This window comes from Taurulus bubalis (assembly GCF_910589615.1).
Source record: "Taurulus bubalis genome assembly, chromosome: 2".
NCBI lineage: Eukaryota > Metazoa > Chordata > Actinopteri > Perciformes > Cottidae > Taurulus > Taurulus bubalis.
Window position 1 is genome coordinate 19,809,975 of NC_136590.1, and position 21,519 is coordinate 19,831,493.

Below are 21,519 nucleotides of genomic sequence, written 5' to 3' on the forward strand. Positions count from 1 at the left end.
GGAAGAATCAACGGATGAGGAGGATTCAGGGTCAGAAGATAAAGAAAATAATGATGAGGTGATTGATCCAACATACAGACCACATGCTACTTCTTCCTGTGAAGAAGCCCCACATCACCCGCTGCAGAAATGGAAGAAGGGTATGAAGTGAAGGAACATGATGAGGTAGGATCTGAAGCTGAAATGGAAGAAGTTTCAGAACTGGAGGACCGTACTTATCATAATGAAGAGGAAGAATTAACTGATGAGGAAGAATCTGAAATGGAAGAAGTGTCAGAACTGGAGGACTGCACTTATTATGAAGAGGAAGAATCAACTGATAGGGAAGAATCTGAGGAAGAGGACCCAGCTGTGATAGAAGAATATTTCCAGTCAAAGGATGAAACATTGATCTGGTCTTCTATTCCTCCCAGTGACGGACGACACATGTTGACAGCAGAGAGAGCAGAGAGAGAGACAAGCCACCATGGACCAACTGCATATTCAAGGTCTCATATTGATGACATAAAGTCCACTTTTTACCTGTTTCTGCCCACGTCTATTGAAGAGGTGGTGCTGAACATGACAAACAAGGAGGGGAAACGTGTTTATGGCAACAAGTGGAGAAAGATAGATCCAATGGACCTGCAGGCATATGTGGGTTTGTTGATTCTTGCTGGCGTGTACCGATCCAGTAAAGAAGCTACAGCTAGTTTATGGCATGCCGAGTCTGGGAGGGCAATTTTCCGTGCTACCATGGCACTCAAGATGTTTCATAAAATCTCAAGAGTGATTCGATTTGATAACAAAGACACCAGAGCAGATCGCCGTGCACGAGACAAACTTGCTCCCATTCGAGACGTTTGGGACAAGTGGGTGTCTCTCCTGCCGTTGATGTACGATCCAGGCACCGATGTGACTGTGGATGAGCGCCTGGTCCCCTTCAGAGGTCGCTGTCCATTCAAACAGTACATCCCAAGTAAACCAGGGAAATATGGGATAAAAATATGGGCAGCATGCGATGCCAGGTCCAGCTATGCATGGAACATGCAAGTATACACTGGCAAACCTGCTGGTGCGAAGTCAGAAAAAAATCAGGGCATGAGAGTTGTCCTTGACATGACAGAAGGTCTCCAGGGGAAAACGATCACCTGTGACAATTTCTTTACTTCACATGCCCTCGGCCTGCAGCTGCTGAAAAGAAAGCTGTACATGGTGGGGACAGTACGGAGGAATACGCCTGAGCTTCCCCCAGCACTGGTGTCCAAAACAGACCGGGCTCGACAACTGGTGATACCTCACATCAAGCGGCGCAAGGTCAGCTTCAAACTACATTTCTGTTTCTCTGCCTTCTGTAGTGACCTCACAATTTGAACTATTTGTATTTGCACTGTGATTTGTTATAATAAAGTTTGACTTGACTTAACAGGTTATTCCCCGCATGCCAGCCGCTGCCAGATGGTTATGGAGATCAAGCAGTTCTGCTCCAGCTCTACCTCACCCAGCTGCCCCTCTTGGCCCATCTCCCAAAAGGAGTAGGTACAAATTCTGCCCTCGCCAGAGTGATCTCAAAACCTCGAAAATGTGCCAACAATGCAATGCATACATCTGCAAAGATCACGCCATTACTACCTGCCTCGCATGCAACTGAGGGCACATTCAGACATTATATTCTGAAAAGTTAGTTTTGAAAAGTTAAATGTTTTGGAAAGGAATTTTGACATGTTTTATATGTCAGGTAATGAGTTGGAATAAAGTTGGCTAAAAAGTTGAAACAGAGTTGGGTGATCATTTATACTTTATGCTTTATAAACAGCCAAACCAGACGGGGTCATTTTTGACCCCAAAGGACAACAGGTGGGATTATGTGCTGCCATTACAAAAATTAAAGTGTTTTAAAAACAGCATCTTCACTAAACTTCGACATATACCAGTCTTTGATGATCTATCAACACACCGGACTCTGATTGTTAACCATTGTCAGAATAATTGATAATTTTATTTATTTTTACTCAAAAACAAGGTAAAAGTTAATGTAAATTAGGTATTATTGGCCTTACATTTAAAATATAATAAAGAAATGCTGTCAATGTGTTTGAATGAAGTTGTTATTAAAGTGTAACACAGTATTGGGGGAAGTATCCACTTTATATTCTTCAAATAATAGTCAAACCAGACGGGGTCATTTTTGACCCCAGAGGACAGCAGGTGTGATTATGTGCTGCCATTAGAAAAATGGAAGTGTTTCAAAAACAGCATCCTCACTAAACTTTGACATGTACCACTCTGTAATAAGTCAAATAGTCAAAATAATATAAAGTCAAAATAATTAATTTTTACATTTAATTTCCACTCAAAAACAGGGTATACTTTTTTTATAAACAAGGCATATTGGCCATAAATTCCAAAAACAAAGAGAAAAATGTGTGATAATGGGTTGGACTGAAGTGAGACTAAAGGTGTAGAACAGAATTGATTGTCAATTTATACTTTATGCTTTAAATAACAGTCAAACCAGGCAGGGTCATTTTGACCCGAGAAGACAGCAGGTGTATGGCAAACGGGAGGACATTACGAGGGTTAAAATGAGGTGTGGAGGGATGTGCAGGGGAGTGAACGGTAGGAAATTAGTAGGGGTCAGCTACAATCTTCCTAGCTCGCTTCAGAGTCCTTGAAGCGAACAAGTCCTGGAGGGCAGATTACAGCCAATCACCCTCTCAGCAGAGTGGATAATACGCCAGATGGTGATGGAGGAAAAGATGGACTCAACATTGGCAGTGTAGAAGTGCACTATCATTGTGTTTGGCAGGTTGAATTTCTTCAGCTGCCTCAGGAAGAACATCCTCTGCTGAGCCTTCTTAGTGATTGAGCTGATGTTCGGCTCCCACTTGAGGTCCTGGGTTATGATGGATCCCAGGAAACGGAAGGACTCCACAGCGTCGACGGGGGAGTCAGAAGTTGGACACTCCTAGACTACAGAGGCGACCGCTGTGCTTTATACAACACTAGTTAATTTACAGAAGGAAACAAGGTTTGAAAAGCATGTTGAAAAGCAGGTTTGAAAAGCTCACTTCCAACTGCCCCATCACCAACCAATCACCTTCACCACCTCCACACTCTACCTCCTTCTCACCTCTCCCATCCAACCCCCTACCGGCACTGAGGATCTGCAAAGAGGATGTAAGTCGGCTCTTTCAGAGGCAGAAGATCAGGAAGGCTCCAGGCCCAGACGGTGTGTCCCCATCCTGCCTGAAAGTCTGTGCTGACCAGCTGGCCCCCATCTTCACGCATATCTTCAACCGATCACTGGAGCTGTGTGAAGTCCCTCCCTGCTTTAAACGCTCCATGATCATCCCGGTCCCCAAGAAGTCCTCCATCACAGGATTAAATGACTACAGACCCGTCGCCCTGACGTCTGTGGTCATGAAATCGTTTGAGAGACTGGTGCTGGTTTGGGGGCGACTGTAGCTCAGGGGGATAAGTGGTCGTCCCGAAACTGCAAGGTACCCAGTTCGATCCCCAGTCCCCCCATAACTCACATGTCGAAGTGTCCCTGAGCAAGACACCGAGCCCCCATCTGCTCCCCGGGAGCCTCAAAGGGCTGCCCACTGCCCCCCAACCAGGGATGGGTCAAATGCAGAGAAGGATTTCCCCAAGGGGACTAATAAAGTGCATGTTCCTTTCTTTCTGGACCCCCCTGCAATTTGCTGACAGTGCAAACAGGTCGGTGGATGATGCAATAAATATGGGACTGCACCATATGCTGCAACACCTTGACTCCCCAGGGTCATATGCAAGGGTTCTGTTTGTGGACTTCAGCTCCGCATTCAACACCATCATCCCAGAGGTTCTTCAACCCAAACTCTCCCAGCTCACCGTGCCAGCCCCCACCTGTCGGTGGATCACAAAGTTCCTGACAGACCTGAAGTCGACCGCCAACATCAACACCATCCGGAAAAAGCCCCAGCAGAGGCTGTACTTCCTGCACTGCTAATCCTGTTTTACTCCGCCATCATCCAGTCTGTCCTCTGCTCTTCTATCACTGTGTGGTTTGGATCGGCCACCAAACAGGACAGAGACAGACTACAGCGGATTGTCAGGTCTGCAGAGAGAACTATTGGTTCCAGCCTGCCCTCCATCCTGGACTTGTACACTGTCAGAGTCAGGAAGTGGGCTGGAAAGATCACTGCAGGCCCCTCACACCTGGACACAGGCTGTTCCAACTCCTCCTCTCTGATAGGCGCTACAGAGCTTTGTACGCCAAAACCACCAGATACAGGAACAGCTTCTTTCCACAAACTATTTACATTGTTAATGACTTTCTTTTTTTATATACTTTTACTTTTTTCAACATTACTTTTTAGAACATGCAAGGCATTTTTTAGGATTCTGCTCGAAATAACATACCCACACTAAAAAGGGTGTATCTCTGCAACTACAAGGGCTATTTGAATAATTTTGGTGTTATAATAAAGGCAACCCATGTGAGCTTTTGTTCAGATGTGTAAATATTAGTATATATGTTACTGGTTGAGAGTGAATAAAGATTGAAACACAGCAAAAATAGAAGTTTCAGGTCTGCCCATACAAAAAAAGCACTTTCAGGATGATTATCTCTTTGAAATGATGCAGCAGTAAGGTCTAAAGCTCTCTCAAATCATAACACAATATGTGAGCAGTCTCTCAAGTTTGACTTTGAAAAAGTGAAGCAGAACAAAGTTAGAGAGGGTTTAGTAGAGAGAGAATTCAGGCGAGGTCTCCAAAATTTAAATTTGGGCACATTTGGGCACCATCTGTCCCATTTGAATTTTCTCATGTACCAAACCTCATATTTCACTTGTATATTACTTATGGTGTTCAATACACTAATATCATTGTGGATTTACTGGGGGAAATGTGTTTTTCTTCTTCTAATAAACAAAGGTAGGCAGCATTTGCTGACTGTAAAGCGATAAAGCGATCCATGTTGCTGTCTTCTTTGGTTCATATCTCGGTGACGCTTTGGAGCAGAGGGATTCGGTGACTATTTGGAATCTGTGTGGAATTGTCTTGCTTTTTTTCCCCGGGTTCTCTTGTTTAATATGATGTGTAGCATCAATATATTTGCTCATAATTATTGTAATGTTTTACATAGTTTAACTATCATGTGTAAATTTCACCCTATATACAGTAGGTGCCATGGGGCATTTCCATGTGTTGTGGTTTGGGTAAACCTGTAGTCAGGCGAGGACTCCCCATAGCGTGGTGAGGTCGTTGTCGGTGGCCGGCGCCAGGCTGCCCGTGGTTCACGGTATGTTACATGGATCAGATGTGTGTTAACCCTTTGCTGACCGCTAAGGCGCGCAGTGTTCACGGACTGTGCGGACTCTGAAGATAAGGAAAAAGTGAAAGCAGCAATATTGGCAAAATATGAAATCGTAGCAGTTGCGTACCGCTGAAGGTTTCAGTCTATGAATATTTTTTTACATATGCGATACAATTCTTTGACTTTTTTTCGACACTATATTAGCTATCATATAGGAGTCATATTCTACGAGAGCATCTGATTGAACTGCAGATGAGCTCAGGGGTTTTGTTCATTGAGCATTTTGCGTATAATCGCTCTGGTATTTGTGCTTTGGGAGCAAACAGTTTCCACTGCTGAGCAGGAAACCAACAAAACCATCAACCAGTTCAACCAGCGAGCGTTCGAGCTGGTGGAGTCTGGATGAGGCCATTGTGGAACTCTTGGTCCTCCCCTTTAATGTAAAGACCCCAAAGTGCTGACACTGTTTGAAGTCATACGCCTTTTTATTCAGTGTAAAAGTCAGCTCTTACAAAATCACCAGAAACTTTCACAGCCATGCGGAAACAGTTTGCAATGCCTGTAAACGAAGAAGCCATCCATTACAACCAATATTATGATCCAAACATTTGGCTTTATTTACAAAGTCTATCAAAGCTTGATCACAGCACAAATTTACCATATGAAAGGAAAATGGTATACACTATCAAAAAGATGTACAAACTTTAAACTGTAATCTAATAATGTACCTCAGGGGTCACTGTTAATATCAATAGATTTATAATTATTAACATAGATTATTTACTTTTTTGATTTGTATCCAAAATAAATTTTGCACAACAACCCTCTCAACTCACAATTATTTTCAGACAATAGTAATCCCAATACATTAAGTCATTTTTATCAAATATATATAGCACCACAATATAATGGTTTAATATAGGGGGGAGGTATCACATACAAAAGACCCGTGTTAGTATTCAAGAGAAAACAAATAAAAATACAGCCTGCTCACATTTGGCAGAACCAGTTCAGACTCTGTGGAAGCCCAATACCGCCAGGGAAAGAAATACTTATTAAATAGAAAGTCCAATGTAGTTTTCAGTTATGAGATAAATCAACATTTGGACAACTCAAAGTTTGATAGTCAACATTATTAAATACATCAAAATTATGAGACAAAATTGTGAGATACTGTGTCAAAAGTTTGATTCACCGAGCCAAAATTAAAATACTTTTTTTTTTAAACGGTCCAAATGAAAAAAAATCTGATTATTTTTTATTTTACCGGACACATCTTGACTTTGTTATATTTTTTCCTGAGTAAAACGAAAATATTGACTTGGTATCTCATAATTTTACTTTAATATTTTTTTTTCTTTATCATGCCCCACTTATAATTTCTCTTCCTGGCAGACATGGGCAACCATACACTTTACGATCACAGCGGAAGAGGAAAAAATCCAACAAACCCCACAGAGACTGAAGAACAACCAATGACGGTCACAAACAAACAAGAAAGAAAACAACCAAAAAGAACCAAGCGCAGCAAGACATCGCACAACGTGCTCTGTTCTACGTGCATTCAGCTGATCTGTGACCCTGTCATCGCTCCACCTGCAGCTACTGACGCTCACACACCACGACACAGCTACCCACATGGAGGCCAAACTTGTTCCATTTTTAGTTGTTTTTTTAGATTCGGGGATCAAGGTGAAACAAGAAAGTGTTAAATATCTACAAGGAGTGAGAAACAGAGGATCCAAAAACAGTGTTGATTGTGCGTTTTAAGTATTTAGGGTTAATCTAGAGGAAGGTAGCAGCAATTAGTTGATAGGACAGTCTTTTGTTTCCTGTTTGTGTACTAAGATATTAATGCAGTTTGGTCGTGAAGTACTTTAATGCTTCGTTCTTCCTCCAACGTCGGAGGGGAAATAAAAACAGAACTCTCGTGACCAGATCCTGACCTGAAACCAATCTGCTTCAAATGATTGTGAGACACTGCGTTTTATTGCTCATTTGGTCTGAGAAGCTTCGAGTTTCAGCAGCTTTGTATCCAATCTGATCAGGAGACACATTCCAAAACAAGAAAGGAAACTGGTAGAAAACAAATCTCACATCCCGTTAACAAACGAAAGGAAGCCACAAAAAAAAGAAGCAAATCAAAATACAGATGATAGCTTAAATGTTTATCGCGAAGGCAGGTTTTAAAAAGCTACAAAAACACGTGGCCATAAATGCATTGGGTGGTTTGTGAGATCAGACCTTTGTTGTTGGAATGGTATGGAAGCAAAAAGAGAAACAAACAAGCAGAATCTTTCAGCCACTACTGAATACTTGATGTTGAATTTTAAATACTAATTATTATACATAATTTACTTTACTCTGGAACCCACACAGTTGAATTTCTGTCATTTGAAATTCCTGTCTGTTGACTTCAGGGGGTCATTTTGCCAGCGCAAATTTTCAAAACCATCTGATTTGAGGTCGGCCGGTAAAAAAAAGCCACTCTACGCTCGTTGGGGTTTACATTTAAAGCTTTGATGTCACATTTTCATTTAAGGCGCCACGTTTTAGTCGCTCTTTTGCTTCCACAGAGGGAGACGAACACGATGAAGATGCATTTGAGCTTTTCAAACCCAGCCGAGTCAGACTTGTATTTACAACTCCAAAAAAAAAACACAAACTTCCTGAGAATCTAATAGTGAACCTTACTGGTAGAAAGAGAAGTTATGGATATTTTACAGTCACTGAGAAGTTGAAATCTGCTCTGTTTCATTAGAGCTTCAGCGTTCAGCGAATATCCTGCATGTGAACCCTTGCCCAAAAAACTAAACAAAAAAATCACAGTCATACAATACCATTTGTTGTTAAATTATCTCATCTGTTAATTATATTAATGTAGTGATCATGACATTTGAGGGTGCTATAAGATTTATTTAACATAGCAAAACAATATGGGATCTATTATTATTGCATATCATTCAAATTAGAAGACTACCTCATGTGCTGCGATAACATTCTTACAATGTTTGGTGTCTAGTCTTCAAGCGGACAATGTTTAGGTATTCACTTTCATTTGCATATGCTAACACACTGCCATAGTCGATTTCACGCACTGGTTTCAGCTAAACGTGGCTAGCATCAGGAGGTAGTAGATGAACAGCTTAAAGATCTAGGAGGAGAATGAGAGGAGTCTTTTCTGACCAATCAGGGCTTGAAACTCAATACCATCATAGTCTTGGAGAGAAGGAAAAAAAAAAAAAAAAAAAAAAAATTATATATATATATATATATATATATATATATATATATATATATATATATATATATATTCTATGTTTTTATGCCACTTTTAGATCCTGTCGTGTTGAGTGAATGCTGCCCTCAGAAAATATTGGAAAAGCAGTGCATTGTTCATGTTTCATTATAACAACAAACCTGTTATTCTGTGGCTCAGGTGAATCATAGACTAGCTTGCATACATATGGCTCTGACATGAGAACAACCTAAGCAATAAAAAAAAATAAAAACATGAAAGCGTTGCATATTACCCTAATACAATATTTAACATATTCCGTTTGTTTTTTTTGCATTTGGAAAACAAAACTGCTTGATAATGAGTCCAACCTCTTTAACCTCTTTTCAAAGACAGAAACAAGGAGTGATGCTACAGTTGCTGTATGGAGTCTCGACTGTGCCACATATTCAGTGTTTAATTATATTCAATTAATACATTACTATTTGTTTTATTATTAATTGAATTTAAGGAAAGCATGAAAAAAAGGAAAAAAAAGAAATTATTTTGTTCGCTTGTACATCTTTAAATGATGAGCAAATAGAATAACAGTGTGCTGCCTTAACAGTACATATAGTACCATATAGGCTGGAAAAAGGGCGCTATGTGGGTTGATATTTCAATAGTAAAACAAAACCACAAAAAAGGTATTCTGCCTTCTAATAATAATAATTCATAATTTACAGACAGAATAAGTAGAAATATTAATTGTCAAATACAACATTCTTTACCCCCCCCCCCCCCCCCCTCACTGTAGTTGTTAATGCATATTATCAAAACAGAAAGGTGAAACTATTTATAATTACAATTATTAATTGAGTATAACTTCATACTGAATATGTCTGTACATGTGAGGACACACTGCAGACTCCATATGCGTGAGGAGGGTTGAGCTCGGTCCTCTCGGGGTCTAAACATAGCAGACAGAAACGCCTGCATCTGCAATCTGAATCACCGACCTGTGGCGGACTGTGGGCGATACGGTCACACACACACACACACACACACACGCCGACGTTGGTCAGCTCCGTCTCTCCGATAAGACTGAGGTTCAGCCACATCCACACTGTGAAAAGGTCGAAGCTCGTATATTTTGGGGGTTGGCCAGTGAGGACGAGTCAGAGCACCCCATCATACCAGTAAGGCTTCTCTTGGACACAACAACATACCCTGCAGCTCACTCACAGTCACACTATGCTAATGGTTATTCATTTAGTATTCCTTTCAAACTAAAATTGTTTTTGTGATTTTTGTTTAGTTTTATCAACATATAGAATGAATATATATATATATATATATATATATATATATATATATATATATATATATATATATATATATTTATTAGTTAAAAAAAAAAAAAAAAAGCTTTTCATCTCCACAGCACCTTCATTTCCGTTCATCACAGAACAAAAGAATCATTGACGGCTGAGTTCTCACTACAGATAAGTAGGTTAGTGGTCTGGTGGGAGCTCCGGTTACTGTGATAGGTCCCGACGAAAACTCCACATGATAGCGTTCAAAGACCCCCGACACCGTGACCTCATGACCTGCACGCGCACGCTCCTGATTTAAGCTCATCCTCGATGGTGTGATGGACAGTAATGTGCAGGCAGTAAAAAAAAAAAAAAAAAAGCTGTGTACGGTGAAAGCCCAAAGAAGTAATTAAATAAAACAATGATCACGGTGGAGTACTATTCACAGCTGCACTATGCCCACTATCATAAACTATAACAGTACATTGGGGACAAATTCTCACAATTTCTAGGTCAGATGTGAATGATTTTGTTGAACTCTGTTGAATCAGATTTGGGGGTTCTGTAATGGGTGAATCAGAAATGACTGCGGCTGTGGAAATATCGGAAGAAAGAAAAAAAAAAAAGGAAAAAAAAAGACCAATATCAGTAATGCTGAGCAGCACTGTACTGAGATTTCTCTTCCAAATCACAATCCTTTATATCTATACTCTGTAGTTCTATTAGAATAGGTCTCCACATACTATATGAATATAATCACTTTTATGAAAACAATGCACATCAAGTTTCCCACACAGCCACCAAAAAAACCTTTAAAATGCAAACTAAGTACATTAAGACAAAAACAACTCCAAAATCATTAGAAAAATAATAAGAAAAAAAATTCAAGTACTATTAACAAAGTATAAGTCCAGCTGGCAATATTGTTCAGAAGAAAATAATAAAAATATCCACAACTCTGCTCCTCTTACTGCCAGCTTCTTGTCTCTCCTCAGGCCGTTCAGTGGCTGACTCTGACCTGAAAATAACAACACAACAACAACAACGACGAGAGAGAGAGAAAAAAAAGAGAAAAAATACAAAAAAAGAAAGACCTGGCTCAATAAATGGTTTCTCACAGTTTCTACAGGTCTCTGTGTGCAGCCCGGATTGTGGCGGAGGCAGGAGGGCTGGTGGCGACGAGCAGGACTCCCACTCCTAGAAAGAGGGTGTTGCTTTCCATTCGTCTGAGAAGCTCACGTCCGATTGGACGCTTCAGACGGGAGGAGAGGACGCTGTTGCATCATCCGTGGGTGGTCCGGAAGAGAATGCCCAAACATATGTGACCCAGGGGGGTTTCTTGTGAGTGATTACGTGCACACACGGCTACAAGGTCAGAGACATTGTTCAGTGGAGTGCTCCCTTCAGGACACTTGCTTTTTCAGGAGCATGAAACTGCCCCACTTGTCCTGGACAACGGCATCAGCTGTATGTACTCCATAGAAGAAGAAGGCCGGTGGTGTTGGTCTGAGTGGGATTCGAAGCTAGTTGGACTCTCCGTGTTCCTGATCCTTGCTGGGAGAGGGAGGGGGTTTTGTCTTCGTCTTGTCCCGTCCCGCTCCGTCCCGACATCAGGGCTCCTGTTTGATGTAGTAGCTGCCCGAGCCATTGCTCTCCTGGTCCGAGGTGCCCTGGGAGAAGGTGAACTCGTCCACCTCCGGCGTCTCCTCCTTCATTCGCAGGAGAGACTCTACAGACGGGGGCCGGAGACAGATGGGAGGGGGAGAGAGTCACACACTTAAAAGAAAAAATAAAGTCGGAGCGTTTGTCTCGGGTTCCGGCTGCTAATGTTCACTTCACGTGCATTGCAAGTGTCAAGATAACTTGTTTAAACTATACAGTGTATATATTTTTTTTTAAGATCAAATGGACGATCGCTTCAAAGTGAAAACAACGAGATTTAAGAGTACAACACGCCACATCAGCATCCTCCAGCTCCACAGCGAGGACCGTGTTGTTCCGCGCTGGTGAAATCGTAAAGTGCTAAACGTTACCTGATTTGTGGGTTTGGTGGAGGTGTGTTCGGGGGCGGGGCCGGGAGGGCCCCTGGGCGGGGTAAGGGGGCGGACTCTGCTCTTCGTCCCCGGAGAAGCTGCTCCTCCTCCTGCCTGCCTGACTGAAGGGCCGCCGACCAACCGGAAGCTTCCTCTCTAAAAACAAAACACCAAGGAGGCCTTTTACATGCATAAGGGACACAAACCAAAAAGCATCACTTCGGTTCACAGGAGATCCATCGGAAATAGACTTCCAGGTGTAAATGTACAGAATGAGAGGAAAAGGGATAAATTAAGCAAAACCAAAATAAACACACTGGCCTCTTCTCCTTCTCCATTAGCTGCACTGGATTCCTAAATTGATCACTGAATAACAGGGAGCCAAGCAGTGAAATATATATATATATGGAAGCATATATTGATCAAGCTTGTTCAATGGAGAGCTCGTCCTCCTCTCATCAGCAGCGAACTGAGCCACAGCTGTAGTCCAATCTTCATCAGGGGGGCAGGTAATATTTGGTTATTATAATACGGGTAGATCAAATCAAGCATTCTGATTGGTTGAGAGTGAGTCACGGGGTGTACTTTATTCAGCCATAAAGTACTGTACAGCCTGTTTACATTTAAAACGTTCCATATCAGGTAGATTTAAATTGCGCGACCGTTAGTTGTCATTTCAAGCTTGACAGTTACCAAACATGTTTTGTGTAAACTTTGATATTTTAGGGGGAATGACTTCTGATGAGAATGTCAGCGGTGAATAATGTATTTGTGGTCCCTGTTCCTGCTGTACAGTCAAACGTTGATACGGCTCACAATCAGGAGAGCAGAGCAGATAACGCTCTGAGAGCAGACTTGTGAGCGGGGAGCGAGTGCATAAAAACGAAAACTAAGATGAGGAATGAAAAGGGTTTGATCACAAAATCGTGATAATTTCCAGTGAGAGATAATTACGTCGGTAATTTCCCGTCTCGAGGCAAGTTTCTTTAAACATCATGGAGGAGAAAAATGACGGAGAAAAGACGGACAGAAGCAGCGAGAGCACTTCTTTACATGGCTGAGTGCCTCCACCCTGCTTTCAACCGGCCTGCGATTTACTGACCAGGCAGTCAGTTTTATTGTCCCGTATGTGCGTCAACCGCCATACACATACGGGACGCACATTTGCAGCTGTGACAAAAAAATTCTGGTTTTGGCATGGGGACATTTCATGAACTCTTTACAATGACCGCCATACACATACGGGACTATTTTCTCTGTTGCTGAAATGCGATACAAAACGTTTGGTGGCTACAACTATTTTGTGCTGAAAGGGAGCTTACTATTACTATTTATAAAATCGCAGGTAGCCGTATTATAAAAGCAATAAGGTACGAGAGGCAGTACCGTGTCGTCAATAATGTACTGTTCAAGGGTGTTGTTAGGCCCGACGCGCTCACTCACTTTTCTTTTGGCCTTTGTACTGCTGGGCCTTTTTCTTCTGCTTGGGTACAGATTGAGGCAGCTCTCTGTTACCTGAAAGAAAGAAAAAAACAGTGAACTATGGGACGTTTGAGGGACGGCAAGGCGAGGCACAGACCAGCACATGGTCTCAAAGAAATGCAGCAATATAGATTGTATGAATTCTAACACAACCTACAAATAGAGGACCGGTCTCGATGCCAATACTGGCCCTGTTAAGGTCAGATATCTGCAATGACACGACCGATTCACAGGAAATACAGCTTCTACAGTTGAGTTGATGCGTGAAACTAGGTACTCGTGGGAAACAATGACGAAAAGGTACGTACAATTAAAATGTATGCAGAAGTATATGACTAAGATCACAAAATGATGACTGGAAGAATACAGGAACACACAAAAAAGAAGAACTGTGTGCGTTTTCATCTCATGTCGCCACATGAGGTCCAAGAGGTCTCGGGGCCCTTACTCTGAGAGGCGGGGGGCTGCAACTGGTAGCCCGTCAGCTGACACCAGCCCACGGGGTAGAGGTCAGGTGACTCGCAGTCCACCCACTGGTCATACTCGTCCTCCCAGCCGTCGAAGTGGATCCTCAGTAGCCGGTGCACGATCCTCGTCACCGTGGCGACACACACCAGACGGGGCTCCATCAGGTCGACGGCCTCCAGCTTCATGCCTGGACGGAAACCGTGATTGGGAACCTCCTAGGAGAGTTGCAGAAGATGGAGGCACAGGTGTTGGTAAGCAGCAAGCAACTGATGAACACATGTTGGTGAACAGAGGAGGAGCACCGAAGCCTGAAGCCCACGGCAGAGTAAAGGAGCTGTTGATCAGCCACACAGCATCTAGCAAGTGGTACCTCTATAAGACCAGTGGTGCTGTCATTTTTTTCAAAAATTGGGTTTGAATGGATTTGTCAGAGCGAGCCAGAGGAAGAAGAGTTGACAACGCTGCGACATCTCGGAGTGAACCGGCAATCCGACAAAGTATTACAAAAAACAAAAACATGACAGCGAGCGGTGCATCCAACATTTATTTTTTTTAAAGCCCAGGGCGATAAAACGTCCACAAACATCTTCAATAAAGTAAATGTACAAACTAGAGGTCAGTGGATTTTTAAAAAGGCCAAATAATTAATCAAAAAGCCAAAAAAATCTATTAGATGTGGAACTGAACTCAAAGTAATAAATCGGACGGATCAGTGATTAAATTACTGAAAATCAAATAGATTGACATATTACATTATACAAAATCCAATAGATGAGTTAAAGTAACAGTTTTGATTTATTTTCCTCTCCGTCTTGTAAAGTGGACAAAAAGCTGATTGTTACTTTTGAAAACGATTGACTATAACATGAATCCCAAACGTCTACTTTGCTGAAAAAAATTACAATAAATGTGCTGTACATCGTGACCGCAAACGCATCGCCCCAAATTTGGCCAGTAAGAATACTGCTTTAAATGTTTTGCATTAATCACCACGGTGCTCTGTTATGAAACCCGGTGGCGCCCATTACAGAAGCAGAAAGATGATACCAGAAGACAGAAACTGAAAGAAAAAGATCTCAACACAAACACAGTGGAGAAACCAGCCTACCTTGTTAAAGAGCTTGACAGGAGCAGCTATTGAACCTGTTTCTCTGAGGTAGTCAAACCATTTAAATGGCAGTTTAGTGTACCCTGGGGAACAGAGTCAGTGTTGAGACCAGAACATTAGGAAAATCATATGCAAGATGTTATCAAACTACTAACCATCAACTTCACCTCAACCAAAAATGGTATTCAAATATGACAGTGAGGAATGGAAGATATAAAGTACCTAAATTAACAGGTGCAACAGAACCGGTTTCTTTTTTAAAGACACATTGTCCGTGCAAAAAAAGAATAAGAAAAACAATGAACTATCCAAAGCACGGCTTGGTGAGTTGGAGCTCTTCATCACCGACTCAGCTGGTTGCAGCCGTGACAGACAGACTCTCATATTCAGACGGCCTCCTGTGGCTAACAGCCAACATTACTATCAAGTGGACGTTTAATTACATCTTTGATTGATATCGATACGTCTGCTGAGTGAGAGCATTGTGAAGAGAAGAGGCTCCCCCCCAAGAGCCAGTGCTGTGGAGGGAGCGTTGGCAGGTCAACAGCATAAAGAAACGAGACAAATTATGAATTTACTATCGAAGAATTGGACAAATTTGTGAAATATCTTGTCAGTAAATGTATCTAGCTATCGGTACGTAGCCAAAAAGCAGGTATTGGTATTTGGGGGGCTGAAAAAATTAGATGGATGCATCCCTAGACATCTAAATAATAGTTTTTTTTCCATGACACAGTACATGCATACATGAAAAGGGAAATAGAAAAAGCACACGTTTTTCCCCGTGGTTTTTATTTAGGCATTTTAAATCTTCCATACCTCTGTGGTCCATCAATGGGACATCAAATGCCCGTTTACATTCATAATGAAGGGCTCAAACAAACGAAGACAAGGAGCGTACGGTACCTCTAGGGGGCGTGAGTTCAATGTCGTTGATTTCACAGAAGCCGACGGGGTAGATGGACGGGGAGGTGCCGTGGTAGCAGAACCAGTCTGATCCATCCACTGCCTCCGAACCGTCAATCCCGATCATGAGGAATCCGTCTGCCAACACCTACGGAGAACCACAGAGGTCAGTCTGGACCGAGCCAGCCCTCCCCCCCTCCCGCCCCCACAGCATTATCGAAGCCCACTCACCTTTCTTACAGTGGCTACACATATAGCTGAGAGGTTGAGGGGATCAATGGCTTCTAACTTCATCCCATCTTTGAACCAATCCCCACTCTGGTCCACGTCTTTCACCTGATACACATTCGGATGGAAGAAAGACCCCTTGTGGATTATTACCTGAAATATGATTGAATAATAGCAGGGACATGAGTTGGGCGTTGGGGAAGTCTGAGGTTTTTTTAAGGGTTTGTGGAAACCAGTCGTATAGATGCATCAATAATCTCATCCCATTGGCCCGATGGTGGTTTAACTAATCCAGACTAACTGGCTGTTAGGCTCAAATAATCCCATTGGTTCTCATCCATCATCAGTTTGAGGATTGATTCGTTCATCCTGGATGAAGTTATCATGAATAATAGTGGGCTCTTATTTTGAAATAAAAAGGTCAAACCTGATTGCATTACACTAGGTAGATGGGACCCCTCCCAGCATGCACTAGGGCGAGAGATTCAGGGACCTAAGTCTCGTTTTTTTGTGCGTTCCTGGAACTTTCTGCATTGTAACAGGTTGTTGTTCTGTTCCACGTGGTGCTCAATAATGTTTACACACTTTCATTACTGTTAAACAATTTAATATATTATCAGTGAATGTAGGCCTATTTGTTGTTTAATTAACGGGATTTGGACAATTATTTTAATGTATTAACAAACAAAACATTGAATTAAACTACAGCTGTTAGATCACTTCTTAAAGAGGTTATTCAGAGAACAGGCTGGTTTTACCTTCTGGAAGTACGGAGCGGGAGCATCAGCTTGACCCTCAATTTTCTTTGTGACATCTGAAAAATAAATTGAGCGATCAGAAGACTTGCGTGAGCAAAAGATGCTTCAGCAATATACAAGCTAATAAAGAATGAAACATGACTGCAGACAGTGGAGGCGGAGAATGAGCCGGGCGTCAACAAACACACGTTAAGGAGGAAAGAAATAAGGATTATAATCCAATTAAGCGTAGAGGGAAAAAAAAACAAGACAGATTGCCTGTCTGAAGACACCATCACTGTCTCATCACCCCAGTATTAATCACACTGCTTATATTGAATAAAAACATGAAATGGAAATACCTTTTACACACAAACGGAACAGTGTGTAATATTTAGGGCGATTTATTGGCACTAGAGGGAGCCTTCTTGCATTTTTACGTTACCCAAAAGGTGAGGATGGGGAAGGAAACTCGATGGTAAAGGTGCCTCCCGGGTTCTAAATCATTAAAGGCCGGCGTACTGGGAAGCCCACCACTAGACGTCACTAAACCGCACACACCGGACCTAGAGTTCCTGGGTTCCTCACCAGATCTTTTGAAGCGGTGTCCGATGCTGCGCGACCAGCCGATGTTGTGGATGAGGGGGCTGTACATGTGGCACCAGAAGTCGTCGGACCCGTCCTGGCTCTCCTCGTAGACCAGTCTGAGGCGACCCCCGATTACCTGCTCCACCAGCGCCACCCGTGTCCGGCACAGGTAGTTCTTGTCTACCACCTCCACCCGCATCAGCTTCTTAAAGGGGAACTGCAGGTTCTCGTGTACCTACGAGGGGAAGGAAAGTCATGCGGGGTTTCAACAACGGCAAAAGGATTTTTGTTGTTTATAAAGTCGTTTGTTGAGAGCTTTTGAGAGGAAGTTCAGGTCTGACTCAAATGAACGTTTAGGGTCAGCACTGTGTGCTTTTGTCAAATCCTTTCTGAAATCTTTATCAAGTTTAGAGATGGAAAATGAACATACAATATATTAGCTACAAGCTTTATCTGATTAAAAAGATATGGGCACTGCCCATCAAAAACTGAAAAAAAAAACGAGGAGGTATTTGCGGGTCTCACCTTGGCATTAAAGTCAGGTGGCAGTGTTTTAGCTCCAGTGAGACGCTTCACAAGAAAGGCTTTCCAGTTAGAGTACTTATGTTGTATGCCTGTAAGGGAGGTCACAAAAATAAACGGTAATTATTGCCACCCTTCCCCCTCCCTGAGAACACAGGCATTCAAGAACCAGACCCTGCACACGTTTGGTATGAGACTCACTTTTTGGAGGTACGAGGGGTTTACCGCTTGAGGCGCACCAGCCCACCGGGTGCACCTCGGGGACGCAGAGGTCGCACCAGAAGTCCTTACTGGTATCGTTGTCGAAGCCCTCGTACCGCAAGAGAGCCTTGAACCCTGAACAACCACAGAGGAAACAGACGGATCGATTTGACAGCTTCTCCCGAGACTTTCAACCCCGCCGTGCGGCCTCCGTCGTCAGATTAAGTTTTCTCTGTTGTCATGGAACCGTGGGTTACACATTTAGCATCCACGGTTCCATGGCAACGGTGCAAACTCAAATCGGCTGATGAAAACCATGCGGATGGTCAATCACGTAAAATACAGTGACGGGATGAGGACAACACGGCCGACATCATCGATCATCTTGTGGAATGTACGTTTTTATTGTGGTTGTCGACAAACTTTGTCAGAATGAGAGCATTCATGTAGATATATTTTGTATTTTATGTTACTGTGTACAATTAGGGTTAACTGAATTGACAGTAGGACCAATAAAGCCACCAATAATACTTTCAACGTTGCGAGCGAGCATGTGCCCGTTGTCAAGGTCCAATTCACAGAATCGTGCACATCACCCACAATGCAACGGCACAAAGCCACCAGAGTAAATCAGTGATTTGTCTGAGCCGTCTCCACCTGCTGTGCATCATGTTACTGTACTGAACCACAAGGCGGTTCCTTGTGCGTACATTTGCCATGTTGAGATACACAGCATCATATTCATATTGGAGGGTTAATCTTATTCAAATTAGGAAAACGATTTAACCAAATCAGCTAGTGCCACCAATTAATCCATAGGAATGAAAATAAATACATTATAAACAAAAGGAGGCAGAAAATATGAATACTAACGATACTTTTCAGAGCGGATTTGTCCGTTAACAAATTCCCTTGAGCTGTCCGAGGACACGTAGTCTTACCTGCTAGCTTAATGATTTCTGCTATCCAGTACACCTTGGTGGAGAGGTTGGTGTCGGAGTTGGTCACTTCAATCCTCACTCCTTCTTCTATGTCTCCCCAGCACGTCCCCATGGGGGCCTGAGGCACAGAGGAAGCGGCGAGGTTTTTAAGCCACCAAAAGCAAGAAACCGGGTTGGGGGGCTACCGACCAAATGTTTTACTTACATGCTTGAAACAGCTGACTGGAGCTCCGATTGTGTTATTGCTACAGATATACCGACCCCAGTCAAAGCTCTCTGCGGGGACCACTGGCGGAAAACAAGAAGGAGTGTCAAGCTGGAGTATTTATAAACGGAGCAGCGCTGCAACGCTCTTTTGGAAACATACCGGCTTTTGACTTGGCCTGGTTCTGACTTGCTTGGTACTGGGCATAGGCAGCCAGCTTTGCCATGAGCGGCTGTTTCTGTAAGACTTTTGCCTTTTTTGTTGGGGGTTTGCCCTTGTTTAAAAAAAAAAAAAAAGATATCAATATTAGTCGCAATATTATAGGTTTAATCGGAATTTGGCGTCGGATGCCCGATGATGCACTTACCTGGAGTCTTGCCAATATGCTGGCTTTTTTGGAATTTGAGGAATAACTCCGAGAACAGGACACACTGCAGAAGCGCTTGGTTTTTGAGTAAAAGGCATCTCGCACTCCAACCATCCCACACATCTCACACGTGGCTGTGGAACAGAGGCCACAGAACAGACACATGTATTCTGTTAAAATCCCCTCAGGTTACTACGCACTGGCAAAACAGAACAATAAGATCTTCCAATGAACAAGTTCCAAACATGTTTCCATGCACTGACCCATTCCCGCCTTGCCGTCAGGGTACGTGTAGACTTGACCATTGTTCTTGATGATGGGCAAGCTCGCGGGGATGGAAGGCACCACCTCATCCTCGCTGTCTTCTGAGCTGGAGCTGCTAGTAGACTCCTCGCTGCAGCTGTCATAGCCATCAAACATCCCGAAGGAGTCTCTCCGCTTGCGCTCTGAACGTGGGGTGCGTTCCGCCTTTGCAATGAAGGAAATTACAACAAAAAATACTTTTTTTTTAAAAAACATTTTTTAAAAAGGCGGGATTTTCAACAGTGAATTCTGTGATTACGTTCTGATGCAGTTTATCGTTGGGTCAATAAAAGGTCAGATAACAGTGAGATTGTCCATCACAGTTTTCCCTGACATAGAAAGTGACATCTTTAAATGTCTTGTTAGGCCCGACAACCGACCAAAGCCCACATATATTCAGTTATGGATCATTAAACTAAGGAAACTGGAAATATTTGCATTTGAAGGTAGGTCCAGTGGCCTTTTGTCAACAGTCATTTAGTAGCATTAACTGTTGCACATTCACAATTTTTTAATGATATTTTACAGCCTCATTAAAATGTCATCAGCTATGGAATGTGACCTGGGAAGCTGGCTGTGGTAGCCAATGATAAATGAATAACACAAAATAATAGAATTTAAAAGATGTCAAGATGCAAACAATCTAATTGTCATCGCCGCAGTAACACCAGAAGGTGCAAAAGGCCTCTCGGTGGACACAACGTCTCCCGGTCCGGAACAGAGAGAACATGTTTATTTTGACACAGCCTCTACTTCCTCTTCCGAGCAGCGCATCCTAACGGCGGCGCTAACAAAAACACATTTAGCCAGAGCCAGAGAGAGAATTATGAAAGAAAAAAAAAGAAAAAACAATGCCACATCCAGGACATAAATGCTACGCGGAATGCAAGCTGTACGAAATAGAAAAGCTAGCTGAGACATACGCCAAAATTAGGGGCGGCCTTTATTCCAAATAGCTCCCGATGCTAACTAGCGTTAGCGCAGCTAGCTAGCGGAAACCTGATTTTATCCATAAAGCAAACCACAATTCCCATCAGCGTAACAAACCTACGCATACACACATGTTGTTAAAATAAGTGGGGGGGTATTTTATTTATATACTTGTGTTTATTATGAGAGCTTGCCAATACCTAACGCTGGCTGAGCCACTAGCTAGCTACCAAACAGATAACAACAAAGGAGCAGCGCTAGCCGAAGCAGCAAATCCTCTGTGATCAGAGGTTCGCGGCCGTAAAATGTCTCAAATTCACGTACCAAATCCCTTGTGTCCTCCATCAGCCCTTCATATAGATAACGGTCTTGGTAACCGGGCCACCCGGTGCAAAGTAAACCCCTGCGCCGGGGATAAATGTTGGCTTTGAAATACCAAAGTCTAAATGAATACTACCAAGCAGGATATCAACAAATTACTCTGCGGCCTCTGCGCATGTGCGACCGTAACCCACTTTCACGCAATTGGTCAATCCGGGAATGGAGGTCATCGACCCACACAGAAACAAAACACAGGACTCCGAGAACAGAAGAGTCAAACTAATGTCAACAGATATCCCCTCTGTGGATATTAGTTTGACTCTTCCGTTGTTTCACAATGAATATGAAACAAGTTGTTTTAA

The 21,519-nt window shown here is 42.7% G+C and overlaps 1 protein-coding gene across 3 annotated transcripts; it reads right to left on the reverse strand.

Annotated features, from left to right (window-relative positions):
• Window positions 1–11,427: 11,427 nt before the first annotated feature.
• Window positions 11,428–21,181, reverse strand: mbtd1 (mbt domain containing 1; the record flags this gene model as incomplete). 3 transcript variants are annotated; one of them, XM_079214524.1, is made up of 17 exons in its annotated part: window positions 11,428–11,546; window positions 11,851–12,006; window positions 13,294–13,365; window positions 13,781–14,015; window positions 14,909–14,991; window positions 15,815–15,962; window positions 16,046–16,150; window positions 16,801–16,856; window positions 17,368–17,602; window positions 17,893–17,981; window positions 18,091–18,225; window positions 19,032–19,149; window positions 19,237–19,319; window positions 19,399–19,510; window positions 19,604–19,737; window positions 19,867–20,071; window positions 21,161–21,181. In XM_079214524.1, the coding sequence occupies 17 exons, from the start codon at window positions 21,179–21,181 to the stop codon at window positions 11,428–11,430; spliced, it is 2,106 nt and encodes a 701-aa protein (XP_079070650.1). The 3 variants fall into 3 exon arrangements, with proteins under 3 accessions (XP_079070650.1, XP_079070649.1, XP_079070651.1); XM_079214523.1 differs by having other exon boundaries at window positions 11,851–12,068; window positions 13,290–13,365; XM_079214525.1 differs by lacking the exon at window positions 11,851–12,006.
• Window positions 21,182–21,519: the final 338 nt, after the last annotated feature.